Below are 23022 nucleotides of genomic sequence, written 5' to 3'. Positions count from 1 at the left end.
ATTTTAAAATTTTGAAACTTGAAATATGACTTTGTATGTCACACAGAACCACAATTTCGTACTTTCAACCCATAGTTTCAACCTCAGAATTCTTAACCTTGAAATCTAGCAACGAAAAACTGACACATTTGACACCAAATTGAAATACCATTTCACCTGTCCCAATTTTTTTTCGCTTTTTAAACCCGACATGGGACCTTTAAAACCTTCAAGGAAAAACTTGAAATTTATTCCACGCACCCAAAGCGCATGATACCTAATCCAAACCCGGTCCAAAGTTCCATCCTGACCCTAGGCACCGGTAATTGTCATTTGTGATAATGGCTTCCCACTGGGAGGAATTTTACGCCACACACTTGCCTCCCACAGACTTCGAAGACAATCGAATCCTCCTCAAAGAGTTCTGCGCCCGCCACAACACCGCCTGCGAACGAATCGTCCTAATCACAGTAAGTCCCCCAAAAAGTGAGGTTATGTTTACCTGTCACTGTCACATTTTAGTCAGGGGGCACAACGGTCCCCCTCGAACACAACACCGTGCGGTTCGTCGACAACTTCAGCGCGGGAACCCGAGGAGCCGCGTCCGCCGAATACTTCCTAGAGCACGGTTACGTCGTCATTTTCATGCACAGACTCAAATCCTTGGAACCCTTCACCCGCCAATTCAGCGGCCAAAAATTCATGGACATGTTGGAACTGCACGAACAAGGGCCTAACACTGCCATCACAGGTTAGTCTTTGTTTAATTGTGCTCAGTACAGTGTGTGTTTCCAGTGAAACCAGATAGTGTGGATGTTCTGGCGCCGGTGTTAGCCAGTTACAAAAACGTACAAGAAGGTGGAAGGATTCTATATGTGACGTTTACGACTGTGTCGGATTATTTCTGGCTGCTGAGGGCGGCTTGTGAGTGTCTGGCGGTGTTTGAGACGAGGGCGTTGTTGTTCCTGGCGGCCGCCGTTTCAGATTTTTATGTTCCGTCGAATGAAATGGTAAGGGTTGTTTGTGAGGGGTAGTAAGTCAGGTTGTTTTTTAGCCAACGCATAAGATTCAATCAGGGGCGGGGGCTCCTACCATCCAGTTACAGTTAGTGCCAAAGATGCTGGCGCCTTTAGTTAATTTGTGGGTGCCTCATGCTTTCGTAGTTTCTTTTAAATTGGAAACTGATGAGAGTATTCTCATCGTGAAAGCGAGGGACTCGTTAAATAAGTATAAGCATAAGGTAAGTGTAACATACTTCTATACTTCTGGTTTATGAATCTGCCTTCATTTTTATCCTAGACATCCATACCATGTTAAAACTTAATCTTCAATAAAGGCCGAAATTCCCAGATTTAAACAAATTTCTAACAACAAAATCATAAAAGGAATAGAAATATTAGTTTTTTCTTAATATTAAATATAAAATTCAGTTCAACGCCTGAAAACCAATGTCTGAAATATACTCTATATTCCTTACCAATTTTTAAACTTGGAATTTCGACCTTATAACAAAATTTCTATTATTATTTTCAATATTCAACATCCGGTTTTTTCATTATAAAATTCAAATTTCCCGCGAAAAAATTGTTAATTCGGACAATAAACCTTAGAACTGTAACCAACAAATTTTTTTGATTTTAAAATTTTAGAATGTTCAATTTTTCGTTGTTTCGATTTCTCAATCTTTCGATTTTTTGCCCTCTCGTTTTTGGATTTTTAAATTTTTCGGAATTAATTTTTCAGTGTTTCGATATTTGGATTTTTTAATTTTCGATTTAACGTTTTTTTCCGATTTTTCGCCTTCTCGTTTTTGGATCATCACATTGTATATTAATATACGAGCACTGGTTTGTGGAGGACGCCGGGGCTCGAAAATTTTAGAATACAGTAATGTTGCGTCCGCCTATATTTAATAATGATTGGATTGGAAACTCGAAAAATCAAAAGTGTAAGTCAAGAAGTCAAAAATCTAAAAATTGAGATATCAAAAAAGCTAAAGATCGAAAAATGGGAAACTTTCAAATTGAAAAATTTAAACATAAAAGATCCGATAAATCGAAAATTTGAAAAATCAAAATATCGAAAAACTGAAAAATTTATTCCCAAAAATATAACAATGAGAAAGCAAAAAATCGCAAGACTGAGAAATCGAAACAACAAAAAAGTGAAAAATCTAAAATTTTGAGAATTCGAAAAATTGGAAATTTACAAAATCGAGAAATCAAAACGTCCACCAATCAGAAAATAAAAAAATTGAAAAATCTAATAATGCAAGATTTAAAAAATCACAAAATTTTGAAAAATCGAATAAGCAAAAAATCAAAAAAAAAACAGAAAGTCGAAAAATCTAAAAATTTAAAAATTGAGATACGTATTGAGAAATCCCAAAATTGAAAAATCCCAAAACTTCAACACTGAAAATTTGAAAATCGAAAAATTAAAAAATACATTAATCGAGAAATTGAGAAATCGAAAAATCCAAAAATTTAGAAACAAAAATTGAAAAATCGAAAAGATGAATTTTGAAAAACTGAGAAATTGAGAAATCAAAATCGAAAAATGCAAGATTTAAAAACTTGCAAAATCAAGTAAAAAATAAAAAGACAAAGTCGAAAAATCTAAAAATTTAAAAATAGAATTCTGGTAAAATCCCAAAATTGAAAATGGGAAAATTTAAAATTGAAAAATTTAAACTTAAAAAACCCGAAAAATCGAAAAATCTAAAAATGAGAAGGCAAAAAACCCCAAGACTGAGAAATCGAATGAACAAAAAAGTGAAAAATCTAAAATTTGAAAATTCTAAAGATTTGAAATTTACAAAATCGAGAAATCAAAACATCAACGAATCAAAAAATTGAAAAATTGAAAAATCGAAATAGCTAAAGATCGAAAAATGGGAAAATTAAAACTGAAAAATTTTAACTTAAAAGACCCGATAAATCGAAAATTTGTAAAATCAAAATATCGAAAAAATGAAAAATTAATTTCGAAAAATTGAAAAATCGAAAAATCTATAAATGACAAAACAAAAAATCGCAAGACTGAGAAATCGAAACAACAAAAAAAAAAGAAAAATCTAAAATTTAAAAATTCGAAAAATTGGAAATTTACAAAATCGAAATACGTATTGAGAAATTCCAAAATTGAAAAATCCCAAAAATTAAACAATGAAAATTTGAAAATCGAAAAATTGAGAAATCGAGAAATCGGAAAGACGAAAAGTCGAAAAATTAAAAAATACATTAATGGACAAAATTTAGAAACGCCAAAAATAGGAAAATTGAGCTGAAATGACGAAAAGAATTGAAAAATCGAAAATCTACAACCAAAAAGTCGAAAAATCGAGAATTTAAAAATTAGTAAAATTGAAAATTCGAGAAATCGAAACAGCAAAATCGAGCAATTGGAAGTTCAAAGAATCGAAAAATCGAAAATAAAGAATTGAAAAATTTTAAATTAAAAAAAAAATCGAAAATTGAAAAATCTAAAATTTTTAAAATCGATCAATCTAAAAATAGTGAAATCTTTAATTTAATAAATTGAAAAATTCAAGAATTCAAAAATTTTAAATTAAAAATCGAAAAGCCGCGAAATCAAGGATTTAAAATTTAATAAATCGACAAATTAAAAAAAAAGAAAATTGAAGAATCGATAACCTGAAAAATTGAGAAATTGAAACATTCCAAAGCTGAAATGACGAAAAATTGGAATATGGAAAAATTGAGAAATCGAAGTAGTCCAAAATCGAAAAATTTAAAAATTCGAAAAACTGAAAAACCTAAAATTTGAAAACGAAAAATTGAAGGATCAAAATATTGAAAATTTAAAAAAAAAACGAAAATTGAAACTTCGAAAATTTTTAAAATCGTAAAATCGAAAAACGTGAAATTCAAAAAGTCGAAAAATTGGAAATTCAAAAAACTCGAAAATAAAAAAAATAATATTTAGTTTTAAAAATAGAAGTATCGAAGAACTGAAAACTCGAAAAATTCAGAAATCAAAGTACCTAAAGTTTAAAAAATTGAAAAATCAAGATATCGAAACATCGAAAAATCGAGAAATCAGATTTAAAATTTAAAAAATTGAAAAATTGGAAATTTACAAGATCGAGAAATCAAAAAATTGAAAAATGTAAGATTTAAAAAATCACAAAATTTTGAAAAATCGAATAGCAAAAAATCAAAAAAAAACAAAGTCGAAAAATCTAAAAATTTTAAAATCGAATTCTAGAAAAAACCCAAAACTTAAACAGAGAAATCAAAAAATCCAAAAATTTAGAAACACCAAAAATTGAAATACATAAATTCCAAAACCGAAAGGTTGAAAAATTGGAAAATCGAAAAATGGGAAAATTTAAAATTGAAAAATTTGAACTTAAAAAACCCGAAAAATCTAAAAATGAGAAGGCAAAAAACCACAAAACTGAGAAATCGAATGAACAAAAAAGTGAAAAATCTAAAATTTGAAAATTCTAAAGATTTGAAATTTACAAAATCGAGAAATCAAAACATCAAAGAATTAAAAAATCAAAAAATTGAAAAATCGAAATAGCCAAAGATCGAAAAATGGGAAAATTTAAAATTGAAAAATTTAAACTTATGAGACCCTATAAATCGAAAAATTGAAAAATCGAAAAATCGCAAGACTGAGAAATCGAAACAACAAAAAAGAAAGAAAAATCTAAAATTTAAAAATTCGAAAAATTGGAAATTTACAAAATCGAAATACGTATTGAGAAATTCCAAAATTGAAAAATCCCAAAAATTAAACATTGAAAATTGAAAATCGAAAAATTGAGAAATCGAGAAATCGGAAAGACGAAAAGTCGAAAAATTAAAAAATACATTAATCGACAAAATTTAGAAACGCCAAAAATTGGAAAATTGAACTGAAATGACGAAAAGAATTGAAAAATCGAAAAATCTACAACCAAAAAGTCGAAACATCGACAATTTAAAAATTAGGAAAATTGAAAATTCGAGAAATCGAAACAGCAAAATCGAGAAATTGGAAGTTCAAAGAATCGAAAAATCGAAAAATTCAAAAATCTAAAATTTAAAAGTCGAAAAATTGAAAATTCGTGAAATTGAAACATTCCAAAACTGAAATGACGAAAAATTGGAAAATCGAAAAATTAAAAATCGAAAGTAAAGAATTGAGAAATTTAAAATTTTGAGAATTCGAAAAATTGGAAATTTACAAAATCGAGAAATCAAAACGTCAACGAATCAGAAAATAAAAAAATTGAAAAATCTGAAAATGTAAGATTTAAAAAATCACAAAATTTTGAAAAATCGAATAAGCTAACAATAAAAAAAACAGAAAGTCGAAAAATCTAAAAATTTAAAAATCGAGATACGTATTGAGAAATCCCAAAATTGAAAAATCCCAAAACTTCAACACTGAAAATTTGCAAATCGAAAATTTAAAAAATACATTAATCGAGAAATTGAGAAATCGAAAAATCCAAAAATTTAGAAACAAAACTTGAAAAATCGAAAAGATGAATTTTGAAAAACTGAGAAATCAAGAAATCGAAATCGAAAAATGAAAGATTTAAAAACTCGCAAAATCAAGTAAAAAATAAAAAAACAAAGTCGAAAAATGTAAAAATTTTAAAATCGAATTCTAGAAAAATCCCAAAACTTAAACAGAGAAATCAAAAAATCCAAAAATTTAGAAACACCAAAAATTGAAATACATAAATCCCACAACAAAAGGTTGAAAAATTGGAAAATCGAAAAATCGAAAATTTAAAACTTCGTAAAATCAAGTAAAAATCAAAAAAACAAAGTCGAAAAATCTAAAAATTTAAAAATAGAATTCTGGTAAAATCCCAAAATTGAAAAATTCCAAAACTTAAACAGAGAAATCGAAAAATTGAGAAATTGAAATAGCTAAAGAGCGAAAAATGGGAAAATTTAAAATTAAAAAGTTTAAACTTAAAAGACTATAAATCGAAAATTTGTAAAATCAAAATATCGAAAAACTGAAAAATTAATTCCGAAAAATTGAAACATCGAAAAATCTATAAATGACAAAACAAAAAATCGCAAGACTGAGAAATCGAAACAACCAAAAAAAAGAAAAATCTAAAATTTAAAAATTCGAAACATTGGAAATTTACAAAATCGAAATACGTATTGAGAAATTCCAAAATTGAAAAATCCCAAAAATTAAACATTGAAAATTTGAAAATCGAAAAATTGAGAAATCGCGAAATCGGAAAGACGAAAAATCGAAAAGTCGAAAAATTAAAAAATACGTTAATCGACAAATTGAGAAATTGAAAAATCAAAAAATTTAGAAACGCCAAAAATCGAAAAATTGAACTGAAATGACGAAAAGAATTGAAAAATCGAAAAATCTACAACAAGTAAGTCGAAAAATCGAGAATTTAAAAATTAGAAAAATTGAAAATTTGAGAAATCGAAACAGCAAAATCGAGAAAATGGAAGTTTAAAGAATCGAAATATTTAAAAATCTAAAATTTAAAAGTTGAAAATTTGAAAATTCGGAAAATTTGAAAACTCGTGAAATTGTAACATTCCAAAACTGAAATGACGAAAAATTGCAAAATCGAAAAATTGAGAAATCGAAAGTACAGATTTGAAAAATCAAAAAATTAAAATATCGAATTGTCGAAAAATTTAAAAATCGGATTCTTGAAATATCCAAAAATTTAGAAACGCCAAAAACTGAAAAATCGAAAAACGTAAATACATAAATTTCAAAACTGTAACGTCTAAAAATTGGAAACTCGAAAAATCAAAAGTGTAAGTCGAGAAGTCAAAAATCTAAAAATTGAGATATCGAAATAGCAAAAGATTGAAAAATGGGAAAATTTCAAGTTGAAAAATTTAAACATGAAAGACCCGATAAATCGAAAATTTGAAAAATCAGATTATCGAAAAACTGACAAATGTATTCCCAAAAATATAAAAATGAGAAAGCAAAAAATCGCAAGACTGAGAAATCGAAACAACAAAAAAGTGAAAAATCTAAAATTTTGAGAATTCGAAAAATTGGAAATTTACAAAATCGAGAAATCAAAACGTCAACGAATCTGAAAATAAAAAAATTGAAAAATCTAAAAATGAAAGATTTAAAAAATCACAAAATTTTGAAAAATCGAATAAGCAAAAATAAAAAAAAAACAGTCGAAAAATCTAAAAATTTAAAAATCGAGATACGTATTGAGAAATCCCAAAATTGAAAAATCCCAAAACTTCAACACTGAAAATTTGAAAAAATCGCAAGACTGAGAAATCGAAACAAAAAAAAAGAAAAACCGAAAATTTAAAAGTTCGAAAAACTGAGAAACCTAAAATTTGAAAATCGAAAAATTGAAGGATCAAAATATTGAAAAATTAAAAAAAAAACCAAAACTGAAACATCGAAAATTTAAAAAATCGTAAAATCGAAAAACGTAAAATTCAAAAAGTCGAAAAATTAAAAAATCCAAAAACTCGAAAATAAAAATCAGATTTAAAATTTGAAAAATCGAAAAATGTAGTATTTAAAAAATCACAAAATTTTGAAAAATCGAATAAGCAAAAAATAAAAAAAAAACAGAAAGTCGAAAAATCTAAAAATTTAAAAATCGAAATACGTTGTGAGAAATCCCAAAATTAAACAATTCCAAAACTTGAACATTGAAAATTTGAAAATCGAAAAATCGAGAAATCGAAAAATCGGAAAGACGAAAAGTCGAAAAATCCATTAATTAATCGAAAAATTGAGAAATCAAAAAATCCAAAAATCTAGAAACGCAAAAAATTGAAAAATGGAACAATTTAAATACATAAATTCCAAAACTGAAACGTTGAAAAATTGGAAAACCGAAAAATCGAAAACTTGAATTATCCAAAAAATGGAGAAATCGTCGAAAAATTGAAAAATCACGAAATCGAAACATCAAAAAATCGAGAAGTCGAAAAATTGAGAAATGGAAGTGGCTAAAAATCGAAAAATGGGAGAATTCAAAATTGAAAAATTTTAACTTAAAAAAACCGATAAACCAAAAAGTGAAAAATCGAAACATCGAAAAACTTAAAAATTAATTCCGAAAAATTGAAAAACCGGAAAATCCAAAAACGAGAAGGCCTTAAATCGAAATTGAAAAATCGAAATATCGAAAAACTGAAAAATTAATTCTGAAAAATTTGAAAAATCGAAAAATCTAAAAACGAAAGGCTGAGAAATCGAAACAACAAAAAAGTGAATAACTATATTCGAAAAATTGAAAATTTATAAAATCGAGAAAAATTAAAAACACGAAAGCGTAACCGTAAGCTAAGAAAGTATTGATAGTGTCTATCGGACGAATGGTTACTTTCATGTTTTTTCGACGTTTCATGACCCCTATAGTACGAAAAAATAAGTCTCCCATTGCCGTCTATTCGTGTGCCGTCTGTGTCGATTTTTATTAGACAATCTCCGAAACTACCGAACGGATTGTCGTCAAATTTTACATATGTGATCTCCACCAACAATGCGAACGTTACCTCAAAATTTACAAAAAAAGTAGGATTTAAATTCTATGAAATAACTTTGTACATTACGAAGGCAACATTTCTAGTCTTATTTTTCTTAAGAAAGTCCATAGTGTTCCAAAATTCCAATTTTCTAAACGGAAACTGAAATCGTAAAAGTTAATTTTCAGTTCGGAATTGTGACTCTAAAATGTTAACAGTTTTTTGTAATATTAACGTCAAATTTTGCAGTTTAAGTTTGGAATACTGATTTTTCCAATTTTTTAAACTTAAATCTTAGTATTCTTATTTTAAATTCTGAAGTGTAAGTTAAAAGTTCGAGTTGAATTTTCAATTTCGAAATCTCAGTTCTTAGATTAACAGTCAAAATTCTAAAATTTTGTCATGTAGCAATTTGGAATTTCTTTGCAGTTTTATAAGTTTAATTCGAGTTAAAAAAATTTGAAGTACGGGTTTTAAAATTTTTAATTTGATTATTGGACTAATTTTCTTTAATAACTCAATATAACGTAACGTTGCAGTTAGTAATTGGCAATATGCTTCAAACAAGACGACAAAAAGTAGTTTTCGTGACAAAAGACAGCAGCTACGAAGTGTCTCTAACCCGAGAACAAATGCTCAACGGAATGGAAATCGAAGATCCCATTGTATCGAACGTCATAGCCAGTCATTCTGAATTCCTTAAAACACACCAGTATTAGACGATGGATGGGCTCAATGGTAGGTGTTTAGGTATGGGTCATATATAATCAATGCATCAGGGTAACTATAACCAACAATCGTTAGAAAATAAAAAAAAACTATGGGAGAGTTGTCAATGTGTTGTGTTCATTTATTTAAATTATTAAAATGTTAATGTGATAGAGATTCGTTTGTACTCCAACACATAGACAAGCCTCGTCGACCATTTTTACATATCTTTTGCCTAATACCTGGTAATTTCTGGGTTTCGTTGACTGAAACAATTAGACAATTTTTTGATAGTGTGGACCACGATATAATTGGCACAGGGTGAGGTTTTTTCATTTAGTAATAGTAAAACGCAGCGTAGCTGGAGATACATGAACGTAACAATTTAAAGCAGAGGGAACAAAAATTCATCGTGAGTCCACAAGTTGTTCCCTATAGTTGAATGATCAAAAAAGTGCCTGTAGTACGTAAGTACTTACGGATATCTTGCTAACTAGGGGCGGTTTTTTTCCGATCATTTGTTGCCGTTTTATTTCTTTTCTTCCCTTTGACTAGATGCCAAATGGATGTTAATGTATAGTGTACTCTATATAGTATAAGAAAAAAATGAGTGCCACTAAAATGTAACGCTATTGTTGTACAGATAAATGTTTATACACCTGTTTTTATTTTTATACATCCGTCTATATCTACTTAGATGTTGTTTTTGTTATCTTCTTGGTTGTTAGTGGGTATTTTAATTACCTCATTTTGTAAGAATTATAAAGTGAATAAATGTTTTATTAATAACTGTGTTGATTGAAGTTTACTCCTTGGAGTTTTATTAATACACATACACAAAACCCTGTATCTTACATAATAAAGAATTGTATTCAGTTTACTTCTTCCTTATAATCCTTAATGTGTGTTTTATTTTAAGAATCTGTTCTTTCTCGAGGTACTTCTTCAAGTAGACGTCGAACCGCGTATCTTTGGACAGTATTTTATATATACGTTCGGCCAGTTTTCTAAACATGAACACATTATTTTAAATTTGACACACGAGTACCACGAATCACCTAGTTTCCAAGCTTTTATAATCCTCCAATAATCTCGCCATCGTCAGAATAATTCTCTTCCTGGTACACTCGTTATTAATTGGATTTAATATAAAATCCACTCCTCCTATTACAATGGCACACACCAGCAGTCGAGCTGTAGCACATCGCACCAATGGATTTTTATGAAAAGGCCCTTTATTACATAAAGCCCGAATCGCATCGTACGTCGGGATGTGGGTCACCATACAATCCAGCGCCATATTCGCATCATGGCGGATGAATTTGTTCGCATCGGCTGTTTTGCATAGGAGTAGGTCCACGATTTCTTCAAACAGCTGCAAGCCAATGAAATAACGTAAAACAACACGTCATCGAGAAGCCCACGTTGTGCAACCAATGAAATTGCAGCAATATAGCGCGAAATTTGATAAATAATAATCCATTTGTACAATCGCACGCAAATGTTTTGAGCCTATGGGCGGATCGTTTTTGCCTGCCCTCACCGAAGAAGGCGGTCCAAATCCTTCAAGGGCAGAATTTGTAAGTAGGCTCAAACTACAACGAAATTCACATTTTACCTTATAAAATTTTATTGACAATAACGGGACGGACAGTAGTTATATATACATTTGGTAAGAAATATATTTTTTTGTGGATTTCGATTTCTAAAAATTATTTTCCGATTGTTACGTATAAAAAATTTCATCACTTTTTCAAATAAAATACTCTTAAAAAACGATATTGTCGTTGAGTGACATGTAACTGGCATAATAATAAAAACGTGCCATTTTTGTTAACTGATATTTTTTTCATAAATGTCGCAAAATTATTAAATTTGTCTAGTCATCCCCACCAATAATGTGATGACGTCACTTCACTTATGCATAGTAAATGGGTTTTAAATTGTATACAGTAATATAGTCCTACACATGTAGTTTATGACTCCGTGTTGAGTTTTTATCCAAAACGTCCAGATTTTTGGAAAAAAAAAATCAAAATTATAAAAACAATATTTTGCAATTTAATTTTGAATTTGCAAAATCGAATATTTGAAATCTTGCAGATGTTCTAAAATCATGATAAACATGATACATTTTTAATTAAAATATATTTGCTTATCCCCTCTAAAAAAATTATGACGTCACCTCAAAATTTTGCAGAATAAATCCTGTCTTAAATGTATAAAATATGATGAGTTTTATACTTGTGATTTATCACTCCATTAATATTTTTTAGATTTGGTTATACAGGGTGTCTCAAACAAGTTAATGACTGATTCAATTTATTTTATTGAAGAAATCAAGAATAGCAAAACTGAATACTTTGAAATATTGTAGATGTTTTGAAGTTTTTGTAAGTATGGTAACTTTTTCGAAAATTTGATTAATCAAATATGCGCAAAATCAAAAATCGGAAAAACTGAAATTCACTAATGCAAAAAACAGAAAATCGAAAAATACAAATCGTAAAAATCGAAAATCTAAAAATGGCTAATCAAAAAATCGAAAATTCAATGAATCAAATACATAGGTCGATCGAAAAGTGGAAATTCACAAACCTCAAAAATCGAAAAATCGAAAAGTCAAAAATTTGTAATATTGAAAATTAAAAAAATCAAAATCAAAAATAAAAAAAAATCGGAAATGAAAATAATCGAAATATATAAAGTAAACAAAATTGCAAAGCCTAAAAACTGAAACGAACAGAAAAATCGAAAAAACAAAAAATTGGAAAAACAAAAATTCGAAAAATCTAATATCGAAAAAGTGGAAAGTGGAAAATCGAAAACCAAAAAATCGGAAAGTAACAAAATTGAAGTCTGACAGTTGAGAATGGAAAAATTGAAAAACCGAAAATTCTAAAATCGACAATGGACAAATTGAAAATCGCAAAATTTAAATTGAAAAATTGAACATAGAAAAATCGATGAATTGAAAAATCGAAAATTCGACTACTCAAATTTTCTAAAAATCGAAAAATCATAAAACTGAAAAATCCAAAATTCTAATCATCGAAAGTCTGAAAACTGAAAATCGAAAATTTTGAAAAGCGGAAAATAGAATATCGAAAAATTTAAAAGAAAGAAAATTGAAGTCTAAAAACCGAAGAATGGTAAAATTAAAAACCAAAAATTCGAAAAATCAAAACCGAAAAATTCGAAGATTTAAAAAGAAAATCGAAAAATCAAAAATCTGAAAATTGAAACTCGAAAATTTGGAAAATCGAAAAGTAAAAAATTGAAGTCTAAAAGCTGAAAAATGGAAAACTGAACAATCGAAAATTCGAAAATCAAATATCGAAAAATCGAAAAGCCGAAAAATCGAAAATTTGATAAATCAGATATGCGAAAAACAGAAAATCTGAAAATGCAAAACTGGAAAATCAAAAATCTAAAAATGGAAAAGCCGAAAATCGAAAATTCAATGAATCTAATACGTAGGTCGATCAAAAAACTGAAAATCGAAAACTCGAAAAATCGAAAATTCGATGAAACAAATACTCGAAAAAGCGAAAAGTAAAAAAATTTCAAGGCCTAAAAATTGAAAAATCAAAAAATCGAAAAAATGAAAATCGAAAAAACAACGATCGAAAAAAAATCAAAAAATCGAAAAGTGGAAAATCGGAAAGTAACAAAATTGAAATCTAAAAGCTGCAAATTGCTGAACCATAAAAACCGAAACAAACAGAAAAATCGCAAATCAAAAAATCGTAAAATCAGAAAATATAAAATCGACTATCGAAAGTTGAAAAATCGAAGGTCGAAAAACAAAACAACCGAAAAATCGAAAAATTTTATGATTAATGGAAAATCGAAAAATCGAGAATAGGAGAATTAAAAAACCGGAAAATTGAAAAATCGGAAAGTAAAATATAATCGAAAAATGCAAAAAAATTGCAAAGTCGAAAAACTGACGAACAGAAAAATCAAAAAATCTAAAAAATTCAAAAATATGTAATATTGAAAATTAAAAAAATCAAAAACAAAAATAAAAAAATCGGAAATTAAAATAATCAAAATATATAAGGTTAAAAAAGATTGCAAAGCCTAAAAACTGAAACGAACAGAAAAATCGAAAAAGCAAAAAATTGGAAAAACAAAAATTCGAAAAATCTAATATCGAAAAAGTAGAAAATGGAAAATCTGAATAAAGAAACTTGGAAATTCTGAAAATTGGAAAATCGAAAACCAAAAAATCGGAAAGCAACAAAATTGAAGTCTAACAGTTGAGAATGGAAAAACTGAAAAACCGAAAATTCTAAAAATCGACAATGGACAAATTGAAAATCGCAAAATTTAAATTGAAAAATTGAACATAGAAAAATCGATGAATTGAAAAATCGAAAATTCGACTACTCAAATTTTCTAAAAATCGAAAAATCATAAAACTGAAAAATCCAAAATTCTAATCATCGAAAGTCTGAAAACTGAAAATCGAAAATTATGAAAAGCGGAAAATAGAATATCGAAAAATTTAAAAGAAAGAAAATTGAAGTCTAAAAACCGAAGAATGGAAAAATTAAAAATCAAAAATTCGAAAAATCAAAACCGAAAAATTCGAAGATTTAAAAAGAAAATCGAAAAATCAAAAATCTGAAAATTGAAACTCGAAAATTTGGAAAATCGAAAAGTAAAAAAATTGAAGTCTAAAAGCTGAAAAATGGAAAACTGAACAATCGAAAATTCGAAAATCAAATATCGAAAAATCGACAAGCCGAAAAATCGAAAATTTGATAAATCAGATATGCGAAAAACAGAAAATCTGAAAATGCAAAACTGGAAAATCAAAAATCTAAAAATGGAAAAACCGAAAATCGAAAATTCAATGAATCTAGTACGTAGGTCGATCAAAAAACTGGAAATTCACAAATCTGAAAAATCGAAAACTCGCAAGATTGAAAAACCGAGAATTGAAAAATCAAAAAACCGAAAAATGGAAAAATCAAAAATCGAAAAATAGGAAAACCGAAAATTCGAAAATTCATAATTTTGAAAACTCTAAAAATCGACAATTGAAAAATCAAAAAACTGGAAAGTAAAATAATCGAAAAATCGAAAAGTAAACAAATTGCAAAGCCTAAAAACTGACGAACAGAAAAATCGAAAAATCGTAAAATCAAAAACTGGAAAATCGAAAACTGGAAATTGAAAAATCGAAGATTGGAAAATCGAAAATCGGGATATCGAGAATCGACAAATTAAAAAACCAAAAAATCAAAAAATTAAAAAATCGGAAATCGAAAAATGAAAAAAAAACGAAAATTCAAAAATCGAATAATCCGAAACTAAAATAATAGAAAAGTGGAAAAGTAAAAATTGCAAAGTCTCAAAACTGACGAACAGAACAATCGAAAAATAAAAAAAAATCGAAAAATATCTAAACATGGAAAATCGTAAAATCAAAAATCGGAAAATGGAAAAACCGAAAAATCGAAAATCGAAAATCGAAAACTCGAAAAATCGAAAATTCGATGAAACAAATACTCGTAAAAGCGAAAAGTAAAAAAATTGCAAGGCCTAAAAATTGAAAAATCAAAAAATCGAAAAAATGAAAATCGAAAAAACGACGATCGAAAAAAAATCAAAAAATCGAAAAGTGGAAAATCGGAAAGTAACAAAATTGAAATCTAAAAGCTGCAAATTGCAGAACCATAACAACTGAAGCAAACAGAAAAATCGCAAATCGAAAAATCGTAAAATCAGAAAATGGAAAATCGAATAATCGAAGGTTGAAAAATCGAAGGTCGAAAAATAAAACAACCGAAAAATCGAAAAATTTTATGATTAATGGAAAATCGAAAAATCGAGAATAGGGGAATTAAAAAACCGGAAAATTGAAAAATTGAACATTGAAAAATCGATGAATTAAAAAATCGAAAATTCGACTACTCCAATTTTTTAAAAATCGAAAAATCATAAAACTGAAAAATCCAAAATTCTAATCATCGAAAGTCGGAAAACTGAAAATCGAAAATTCTGAAAAGCGGAAAATAGAATATCGAAAAATTTAAAAGAAAGAAAATTGAAATCTAAAAACCGAAGAATGGAAAAATTAAAAATCAAAAATTCGAAAAATCAAAACCGAAAAATTCGAAGATTTAAAAAGAAAATCGAAAAATCAAAAATCTGAAAATTGAAACTCGAAAATTTGGAAAATCGAAAAGTAAAAAAATTGAAGTCTAAAAGCTAAAAAATGGAAAACTGAACAATCGAAAAATCGAAAATCAAATATCGAAAAATCGAAAAGCCGAAAAATCGAAAATTTGATAAATCAGATATGGGAAAAACAGAAAATCTGAAAATGCAAAACTGGAAAATCAAAAATCTAAAAATGGAAAAACCGAAAATCGAAAATTCAATTAATCTAATACGTAGGTCGATCAAAAAACTGGAAATTCATAAATCTGAAAAATCGAAAACTCGCAAGATTGAAAAACCGAGAATTGAAAAATCAAAAAACCGAAAAATGGAAAAATCAAAAATCGAAAAATAGGAAAACCGAAAATTCGAAAATTCATAATATTGAAAACTCGAAAAATCGACAATGTACAAATCAAAAAACTGGAAAGTAAAATAATCGAAAAACCGAAAAGTAAACAAATTGCAAAGCCTAAAAACTGACGAACAGAAAAATCGAAAAATCGTAAAATCAAAAAGTGGAAAATCGAAAATTGGAAATTGAAAAATCGAAGATTGGAAAATCGAAAAATCGAAAATCGGAATATCGAGAATCGACAAATTAAAAAACCGAAAAATCGAAAAATTAAAAAATCGGAAATCGAAAAATGAAAAAAAACGAAAATTCAAAAATCGAATAATCCGAAACTAAAATAATAGAAAAGTGGAAAAGTAAAAATTCCAAAATCTCAAAACTGACGAACAGAACAATCGAAAAATAAAAAAAAATCGAAAAATATCTAAACATGGAAAATCGAAAAATCAAAAATCGGAAAATTGAAAAATCGGAAATCGAAGAATTAAAAACGTAAAATCGAGAATTCAAAAATCAAAAAAATCGGAAAGTAAAATATAATCGAAAAATGCAAAAAAATTGCAAAGTCTAAAAACTAACGAACAGAAAAATCAAAAAATCTAAAAATGGAAAAACGAAAAATCGAAAATTGAAAGAATGGCAAATTAAAAAATCGAAACATCGAAAAATCAAAAAAACGAAAAATTAAAAAATCGAAAAACGAAAAAACTGAAAACTCGAAAAATCAAAATACCGCAAATTTGAAAAATCAGAAAATTAGAAAGTAAAAAAATCGAAAAGTTGATAGAAAAATGGAAACTGAAAAATCTAATTCGATGAAACTGTTGGCCGAAAAAACGAAAAATCGAAAATCGAAGTGACCTTTTTTGAGACAGGCTGTATAAGTAAATCTAAAAAATATTATTGCAATGATAAATCACAGGTATAGACTCATCATACCAAATTTTACGATGACGTCATGCATTTTTTGGCGAAGATAAGCAAATACATTTTGATCTTGGCTTTGAGAGTATTCTTCGACTTTCGTTCCATTTCAAAATTTACTCTTTGTATATTTCAGTGGTCACAACGAGTTCACTAACTACGCTGAAGTATGCAAAGATTAAATTTGTCACCGAAAAGATGTTGGAAGTGATAAATTATCCTATCGGTCGAAGAACGTTCGGTCCGGTGTTACACCTCGACCCAAGAGAGACCGCAGTAAAGGATAACAAATGGAACGGATAAAATAAAGCGTCAAATATGATTGATAAACTTTAAACCAAAATTAAAAAGTTTATAAACTGAAAATTTTTTTTGCTTTTTGAAATGTAGTCCACTTCAAAAAATGTCCGTGACTTACTTTAATGTGAATTTTATAACTATGGTCGGCACAATTAGACCTAAGCGTATAAACAGCTTAAACAGCAACTCGATGCTAGGATTGCAACTGGTGAAAAGGATCTGAAAATACGATATGTGAAAGGTTCACCGAAAATTATTTCTTTAAACTGAAGAATACACCCAGTAACAAAAAACTTAATACACTTCGCTGCTTCTATCAGAATGTGAGAGGACTACGATCTAAAGTTAATGATTTCTATAATTCTATTTGTTCACAGAATGATTTTGATGTAATAGTGTTAAGTGAAACATGGCTTGCTAGCGATATTGTCAATAGTGAATTATTTCCCTCTTATTTCACTGTTTTTCGAAAAGATAGAAATTTTCGAGTGTTAGCAGTTTCACGCGGTGGAGGTGTTTTAATTGCTGTTCGAGCATGTTTTAAAACACTGTCATTAGATCTGTCAGCTATTTATGAAATTATTCCCAATGTTGATGTTGTAGGTGTCAAACTGCTGCTCAAGGGTCAGAGCCTAATTATTCTTTCAGTGTACATGCCACCGCAAACGTCATTTCAGGAGTTTGATTTATTTCTTGACACTTTAAATGCTATTGAGGATTTTAAATTCTGTAAGTTGCTTATATTAGGGGATTTTAACGTGCCTGAGTTTTCACTCGGCATTTCAAATCAATTCACGGCTTCTCTTAACAACTTTTTACAATTTAATATTCTATCACAATTCAACACAATACAAAATACGCGGCAACGCATCTTGGACTTAGTTCTGTCTAACTTGAAATGCCAGGTTGATAGTGCAGATTTTGATCTTGTTGATGCCGACGATCATCACCCTTCTTTATCCATACTTACTGTTTTAGAGACTCCATTACGTGAATTTCCATTAAATGATATGACTAATCAATTCAACTTCAAAAAAGCTGACTTTCGATTGCTATATGATTTGCTTGGGTCAACCAATTGGGACTTTTTAGAGGCTAACATTGATGTTGATAAAGCATGCTCACTTTTCTATGATAAGCTTCATGAAATTTTTCTTCTTACTGTTCCAAAATCGGTGCCCAAACGTAATAGTCACTCCTGGCCTCCCTGGTTCAATCAGGAAATAATTGCAACTATTAAGGCAAAGGATGCTTGTCACAGGCTGTATAGAAAATGCAACACTGATTATTACAGGAATGCATTTAAATTGTATCGTTCTCGGTGTAAGCATCTTATTAAGGCGTCGTACAAAGAATATATTCACAGAACTGAGAACAATATCTCAACGGACCCTAAATCGTTTTGGGCATTTGTTCAATCTAAAAAAGGGGGTACTAGGATTCCTGGGGTGATGCATTTTAATGACTCACAACTTACTTCACCAGAGGAAATTGTAAACGCGTTTGGTGAGTACTTTAATAGTGTATACATTGCCTCCAATGATGATCTGTGTCCCTCTTTTGCCTCTGACAAGTCCAGTCAACTATTTGTGTCTATTGATTCTCTAACTGAAAATGATGTTTTTCTAGCCTTGAAAAAGTCAAAGAATTCTTGTACTGCTGGGTTGGATGGCATTCCTAGTTTCCTCCTGAGTGACTGTGCATGTATCTTTGCCCATCCCTTGCTAAAGATCTTTAATCTCATATTAAAGCAATGTAAGATGCCTGATTGTTGGAAAAAGACTTGTATCTGCCCGGTATTCAAAGCAGGTGATGTCTCTGATATTGATAAGTATAGACCCATTAGTTTATTATGTAATTTTGCAAAAACATTTGAGACTGTTCTGTATAAATACATTTATTCTGCTGTCAAATCTCATATAACTGAATATCAACATGGTTTTTTTCAGGGTAGATCTACGATTACAAACCTGGCGTGTTTCTCTCAATATGTTTCTGTTTGTCTTGATAATAGGGGTCAAGTTGACACTATTTACACGGATTTTCGTAAAGCATTTGACCAAATTGATCATTATATCTTGATTGCTAAATTACAACAGTTTGGATTTTCCACTCCTCTGATCAACTTTTTCCGTTCATATCTAACGAACAGAGTCCAAGTCGTTAAATATCGTAACTTTTATTCACAACCATTTTCTCCTACCTCTGGTGTGCCGCAAGGGTCGAACTTAGGTCCATTATTGTTTCTTCTGTTTGTTAATGATATTGTTGATGGTCTATCATGCGAGAAACTTTTATATGCGGATGACCTCAAGTTGTTTATGGAGATTAAAAATATTAACGATAGCGTGACTCTTCAAGCTAATATTCAGATTATTTTACAATGGTGTATTCGTAATCGTTTATCTCTTAACCAAGACAAATGTTTCGTTGTGTCCTATACAAGAAAACTTAATCCTAGTATATTTCTTTACACCATAGCCAATACTGAGTTACATCGTTGTGACAATTTTAAAGATTTAGGCATTACGTTTGATTCTAAATTTAATTTTGTGAAACATATAGATGATGTAATAGCAAAATCTTTTAGGATGTATGGTTTTGTCTACAGAAATTGTAGGGAGTTCTCAAATATAAGAACTTTATGTAATTTATATTTTCCGCTTATTAGATCTAGATTGGAATATGGTGCTATAATTTGGTATCCTTTATATGATGTGCATGTTAAGAATATCGAAGCTGTTCAGCGTAAATTTCTCAAATTTTTATGTTATTGTGTAGATAAAGTTTACCCTGAAAGGGGGTGTGATCATGCTGCCCTTCTGAGTAGGTTTGAATTTCTAGCTCTCCAGGATCGGCGCAATATTATTGTCATTAAATTTGTTTTTAATTTATTCAACAACAAAATAGATTGTCCGAGCCTTCTGGATAAATTTAACTTGGTCGTACCTCGTATTAATTCACGCCAATTTCAAACTTTTTATAGTCCACCATATAAGACAAACGTATTACGTAAATCTCCAGTAGTTGTTATGTGTAATAAGTTTAATGAAATATCTACTCACTGCGATATACATTACGATTCGCTATCGGTTATAATCAAATCCTTTTTTTGTATTAGTAAGTAGTAAGATTTATAGTTTGTAGTTTTGTGGGAGCTTTTATTATTAATAATGCCTTATGTTATACTTAAGTTCACTGACTTTGGAATTGTATGTTATTTATTTACTGTTTGCGGTTGATTTGTGCCTAAGTTTTAGTTTTCCTTGTTATTGGGTGTAAACCTGTTAGGAATAAAGCCTTATTATTATTATTAATAAAGCCTTATTATTATTATTAGTGTGATTTTGAGCATATTCTCGATGTTATTAGAGCAGGACAGGTTTTTTTTTTCTAACTAATTGACAAGATTTCAAAGTATTCAGTTTTGCAATTCTTGATTTCTTCAATAAAATAAATTGACTCAGTCATTTTTTTTTGAGTCACCCTGTATGTATAAACAAATCCAAAAAATATTAATGGAATGGTAAATCACAAGTATAGACTGACCATATTCTGAACATTTTAGATAGGGTAAGAATTTGGTCAACACGTAAATTTCGTTGTAGTTTGAGCCTACCTACAAATTCTGCCCTTGGACGATTTGGACTGCCTCCTTCGGTGACGACCGGCAAAAATGATCCGCCCATAGGCTCAAAACACTTTACCGGCCTCGCGGTGTCCTTCACATATTCGAAAAGATGTCCGGCAGCTTGACAGGCGGTCCTGCACACGTGAGAACGCGGACTTTTCAGTAAATCGATAACTCGCTGGTTAATGCTTGACATGTATCCATACACGAGGTCTACGTCAACAATTCGACATATTTCAACGATTTCGCCCAAACCTCTCAGTGCCAACCTCCTATAAACAAAAAATTAAATACAAAAGTGCTTACATGTACGATTACCAGTCCAATTCTTGAAGCTTCGCGATCGCAAACGAGATCGTGTTGTCGTTGAAAGACGAATTTGAGTGTTTGCCGCTGCCTGAAAGACTAAGAACGTCCTGAAATACTGTGTTTAGTACGAATATACGATAGTGTAAAAACGTACGTCCGAAAACCTATTGCTACGTCCGCTCTTTGTGATCACCACGTCTTCTCGGTCCTTCAGAGGGATGCGTTCCGGGTGTCTAGTTGCATTGATCAAAGTCGTTGAGCTGCTTACGTCACTTTTGCTTTGGTCTATGTACGGAATCTTCCTAGACGACTCAAATCTTCTCTTATCCGCTGTCGGTTTCGGGCTTGTGGATTTTCCGCGACGAATCGGAGGTATCAAAGAATTCGTACTTTGTATCTCCCCCATGATACTTTTAATCTGAGTGGCTCTAGTAGGCCACATGAAACTGCACCCCCCAAAACGCGCCATGGATCGTCTAGTACGTACGTAAGTATTGTATGGTATTTCCAACGACTTGCTGCTCTTCTTAGTCGCTTTGTGTTTGGTATGTAGTACTTCAGCTGGTTCCGTAGACCCTTGGATGTAATTTGGGTGTTGAAAATCATCAATGGAAGATTTACTCTTGAACTCTTCTTTTGGTTCCTGTGACAATTCAAATACCCTATTTCGAGTTTTTTCCAAAAATGTTTCTGTTAGGGTCTTGTCTCCAAAGTTCCCGTTTGTCTTTTTCGAGGTGTTAAAGACACAGTCTTGTTCGGTACAGGAACCGTCTAGAGTGAAATTGGATAGTCTGCTAGCCACAGAATAAGGACAGTTTTCTAGGGAGTAGTTATTGTAGTAATCGCGTGGAGATTGTTGTAGACTATCTGGCGTCATTTCGGCTGCATCAATAGTTGGGGAAGGAGGGGCATCTTCAGTTTTCTCTTGACTGGTGATACCTTCGCCTATAATTTCAATCTGAAGCCCGATTCTCATAGGTGAAACACTTCTACTTTTCTGGGCCCCCAGAGTACCTTCGTTTATACATAGCGGTATTTGCACGTCTTGGGTTTTGGGTACCACTTGGCGCACGTTTTGAGGTACAGGTACCACGTTCGGACAACTAGTCAAGCAGTACTTACTCTGTTCTACGGTACAGTTGGCTTGTAGGTTACAGTTCCCCGACATGCGACGGATGGTTAATGAGGGCTTCGTTCGACTACCATTATTCGTAAGGGTAAAGCTCCGAGAGTGCGAACCCGTGTTAGCTCCGTCAACTATTGCTGGTTCTCCTATTTCCGAGGTTTGGATCTGGGCGTCTGCATGAGGTCCATTTTCGTTGTGAGCCAGCTGGAGTATAGTTTTGCTTGTCTGGGTGCTACACTCTTTCAACTGTCTGCCACACTTCGCAGGCGTTTTCTGGAATATTTTTTCGTTGATGTATAGCACTTCTGGGTCTGGATCGATGATCGGTGACGACTTTAAGTTACTTGGTCGCACGTGATTCCTCTGCTGGTGATTGGTTCGATACACATTGTACGAGAAAATCGATTTTGAATGGGTGTTGTCGTTTTTTGGGATACCCGGGTTGATGTTACGCATTGTTTTTTGATTTACATGTTATTTAATCACATGACACTGACAATGCCATTGCCAAATCTGACAGTGGAGAAAATGCTGTACATTTAGCTGGAACGTAACGTTAGTCAACCGTTTAAGGTATGGAAGATGTACGGAAGTTCTTGTTAATTTTACCGTCTGCGTGCCGACGAATATTTGCGATGGTTACTTAGTATCGCTTATTTTTTATAATAATAATTTGTTTTCGGAAAACAGAAATTAAACAGTTTACTTTTGGTCGAAACGAAGAAAAATTCACACCACGAACTACTTCAGTGAACTATAATTTTGTTTTTGACATGGCACACAGACATGACACAAAATTTGACAAGGAATTAACCTTAAGGGTGCGATAAGCCAACTTGGCTGTTTTAAGTAAGAATACAATGAAATCATGAAAAAAACCTGCCACATATTATGCTCTTTACCCGGTCTTCTTGACAAAACCGCAAACGTAAACATTAAGGGGACTCGCTAGACGAGGTATAACATTTTTTTGGTTTTTTGTATGAAAAAATGATTAATATAGATGTATCATACATCAAACTGCACTACAAAATAT

The 23022-nt window shown here is 30.3% G+C and overlaps 2 protein-coding genes across 2 annotated transcripts; one reads left to right on the top strand and one right to left on the bottom strand.

Moving 5' to 3' along the window:
* Positions 1-204: 204 nt before the first annotated feature.
* Positions 205-9570, top strand: Ppcs (Phosphopantothenoylcysteine synthetase). Its single transcript, XM_064050501.1, has 5 exons — positions 205-449; positions 502-730; positions 775-989; positions 1034-1219; positions 8996-9570. Exons 1-5 carry the CDS (start codon positions 321-323, stop codon positions 9173-9175), a joined length of 939 nt encoding a protein of 312 aa, XP_063906571.1. The 5' UTR covers positions 205-320; the 3' UTR covers positions 9176-9570.
* Positions 9571-9978: 408 nt separating this feature from the next.
* LOC135125141 (uncharacterized) lies at positions 9979-22771 on the bottom strand. Its single transcript, XM_064050499.1, has 5 exons — positions 21015-22771; positions 20870-20967; positions 20628-20823; positions 10223-10539; positions 9979-10171 (listed from the first exon to the last, which is right to left on the bottom strand). The coding sequence occupies exons 1-5, from the start codon at positions 22440-22442 to the stop codon at positions 10042-10044; spliced, it is 2169 nt and encodes a 722-aa protein (XP_063906569.1). The 5' UTR covers positions 22443-22771; the 3' UTR covers positions 9979-10041.
* Between the last annotated feature and the right edge of the window lie 251 nt (positions 22772-23022).

The sequence above is a fragment of the Zophobas morio genome, unplaced genomic scaffold, assembly GCF_036711695.1.
Source record: "Zophobas morio isolate AGI-343-1 ecotype UQ-CSIRO unplaced genomic scaffold, CSIRO_AGI_Zmor_V1 ptg000008l, whole genome shotgun sequence".
In the NCBI taxonomy this organism is placed as follows: domain Eukaryota; kingdom Metazoa; phylum Arthropoda; class Insecta; order Coleoptera; family Tenebrionidae; genus Zophobas; species Zophobas morio.
The sequence above is the reverse complement of the archived record's forward strand: the minus strand, read 5'-3'. Positions and strand labels throughout refer to the sequence as shown.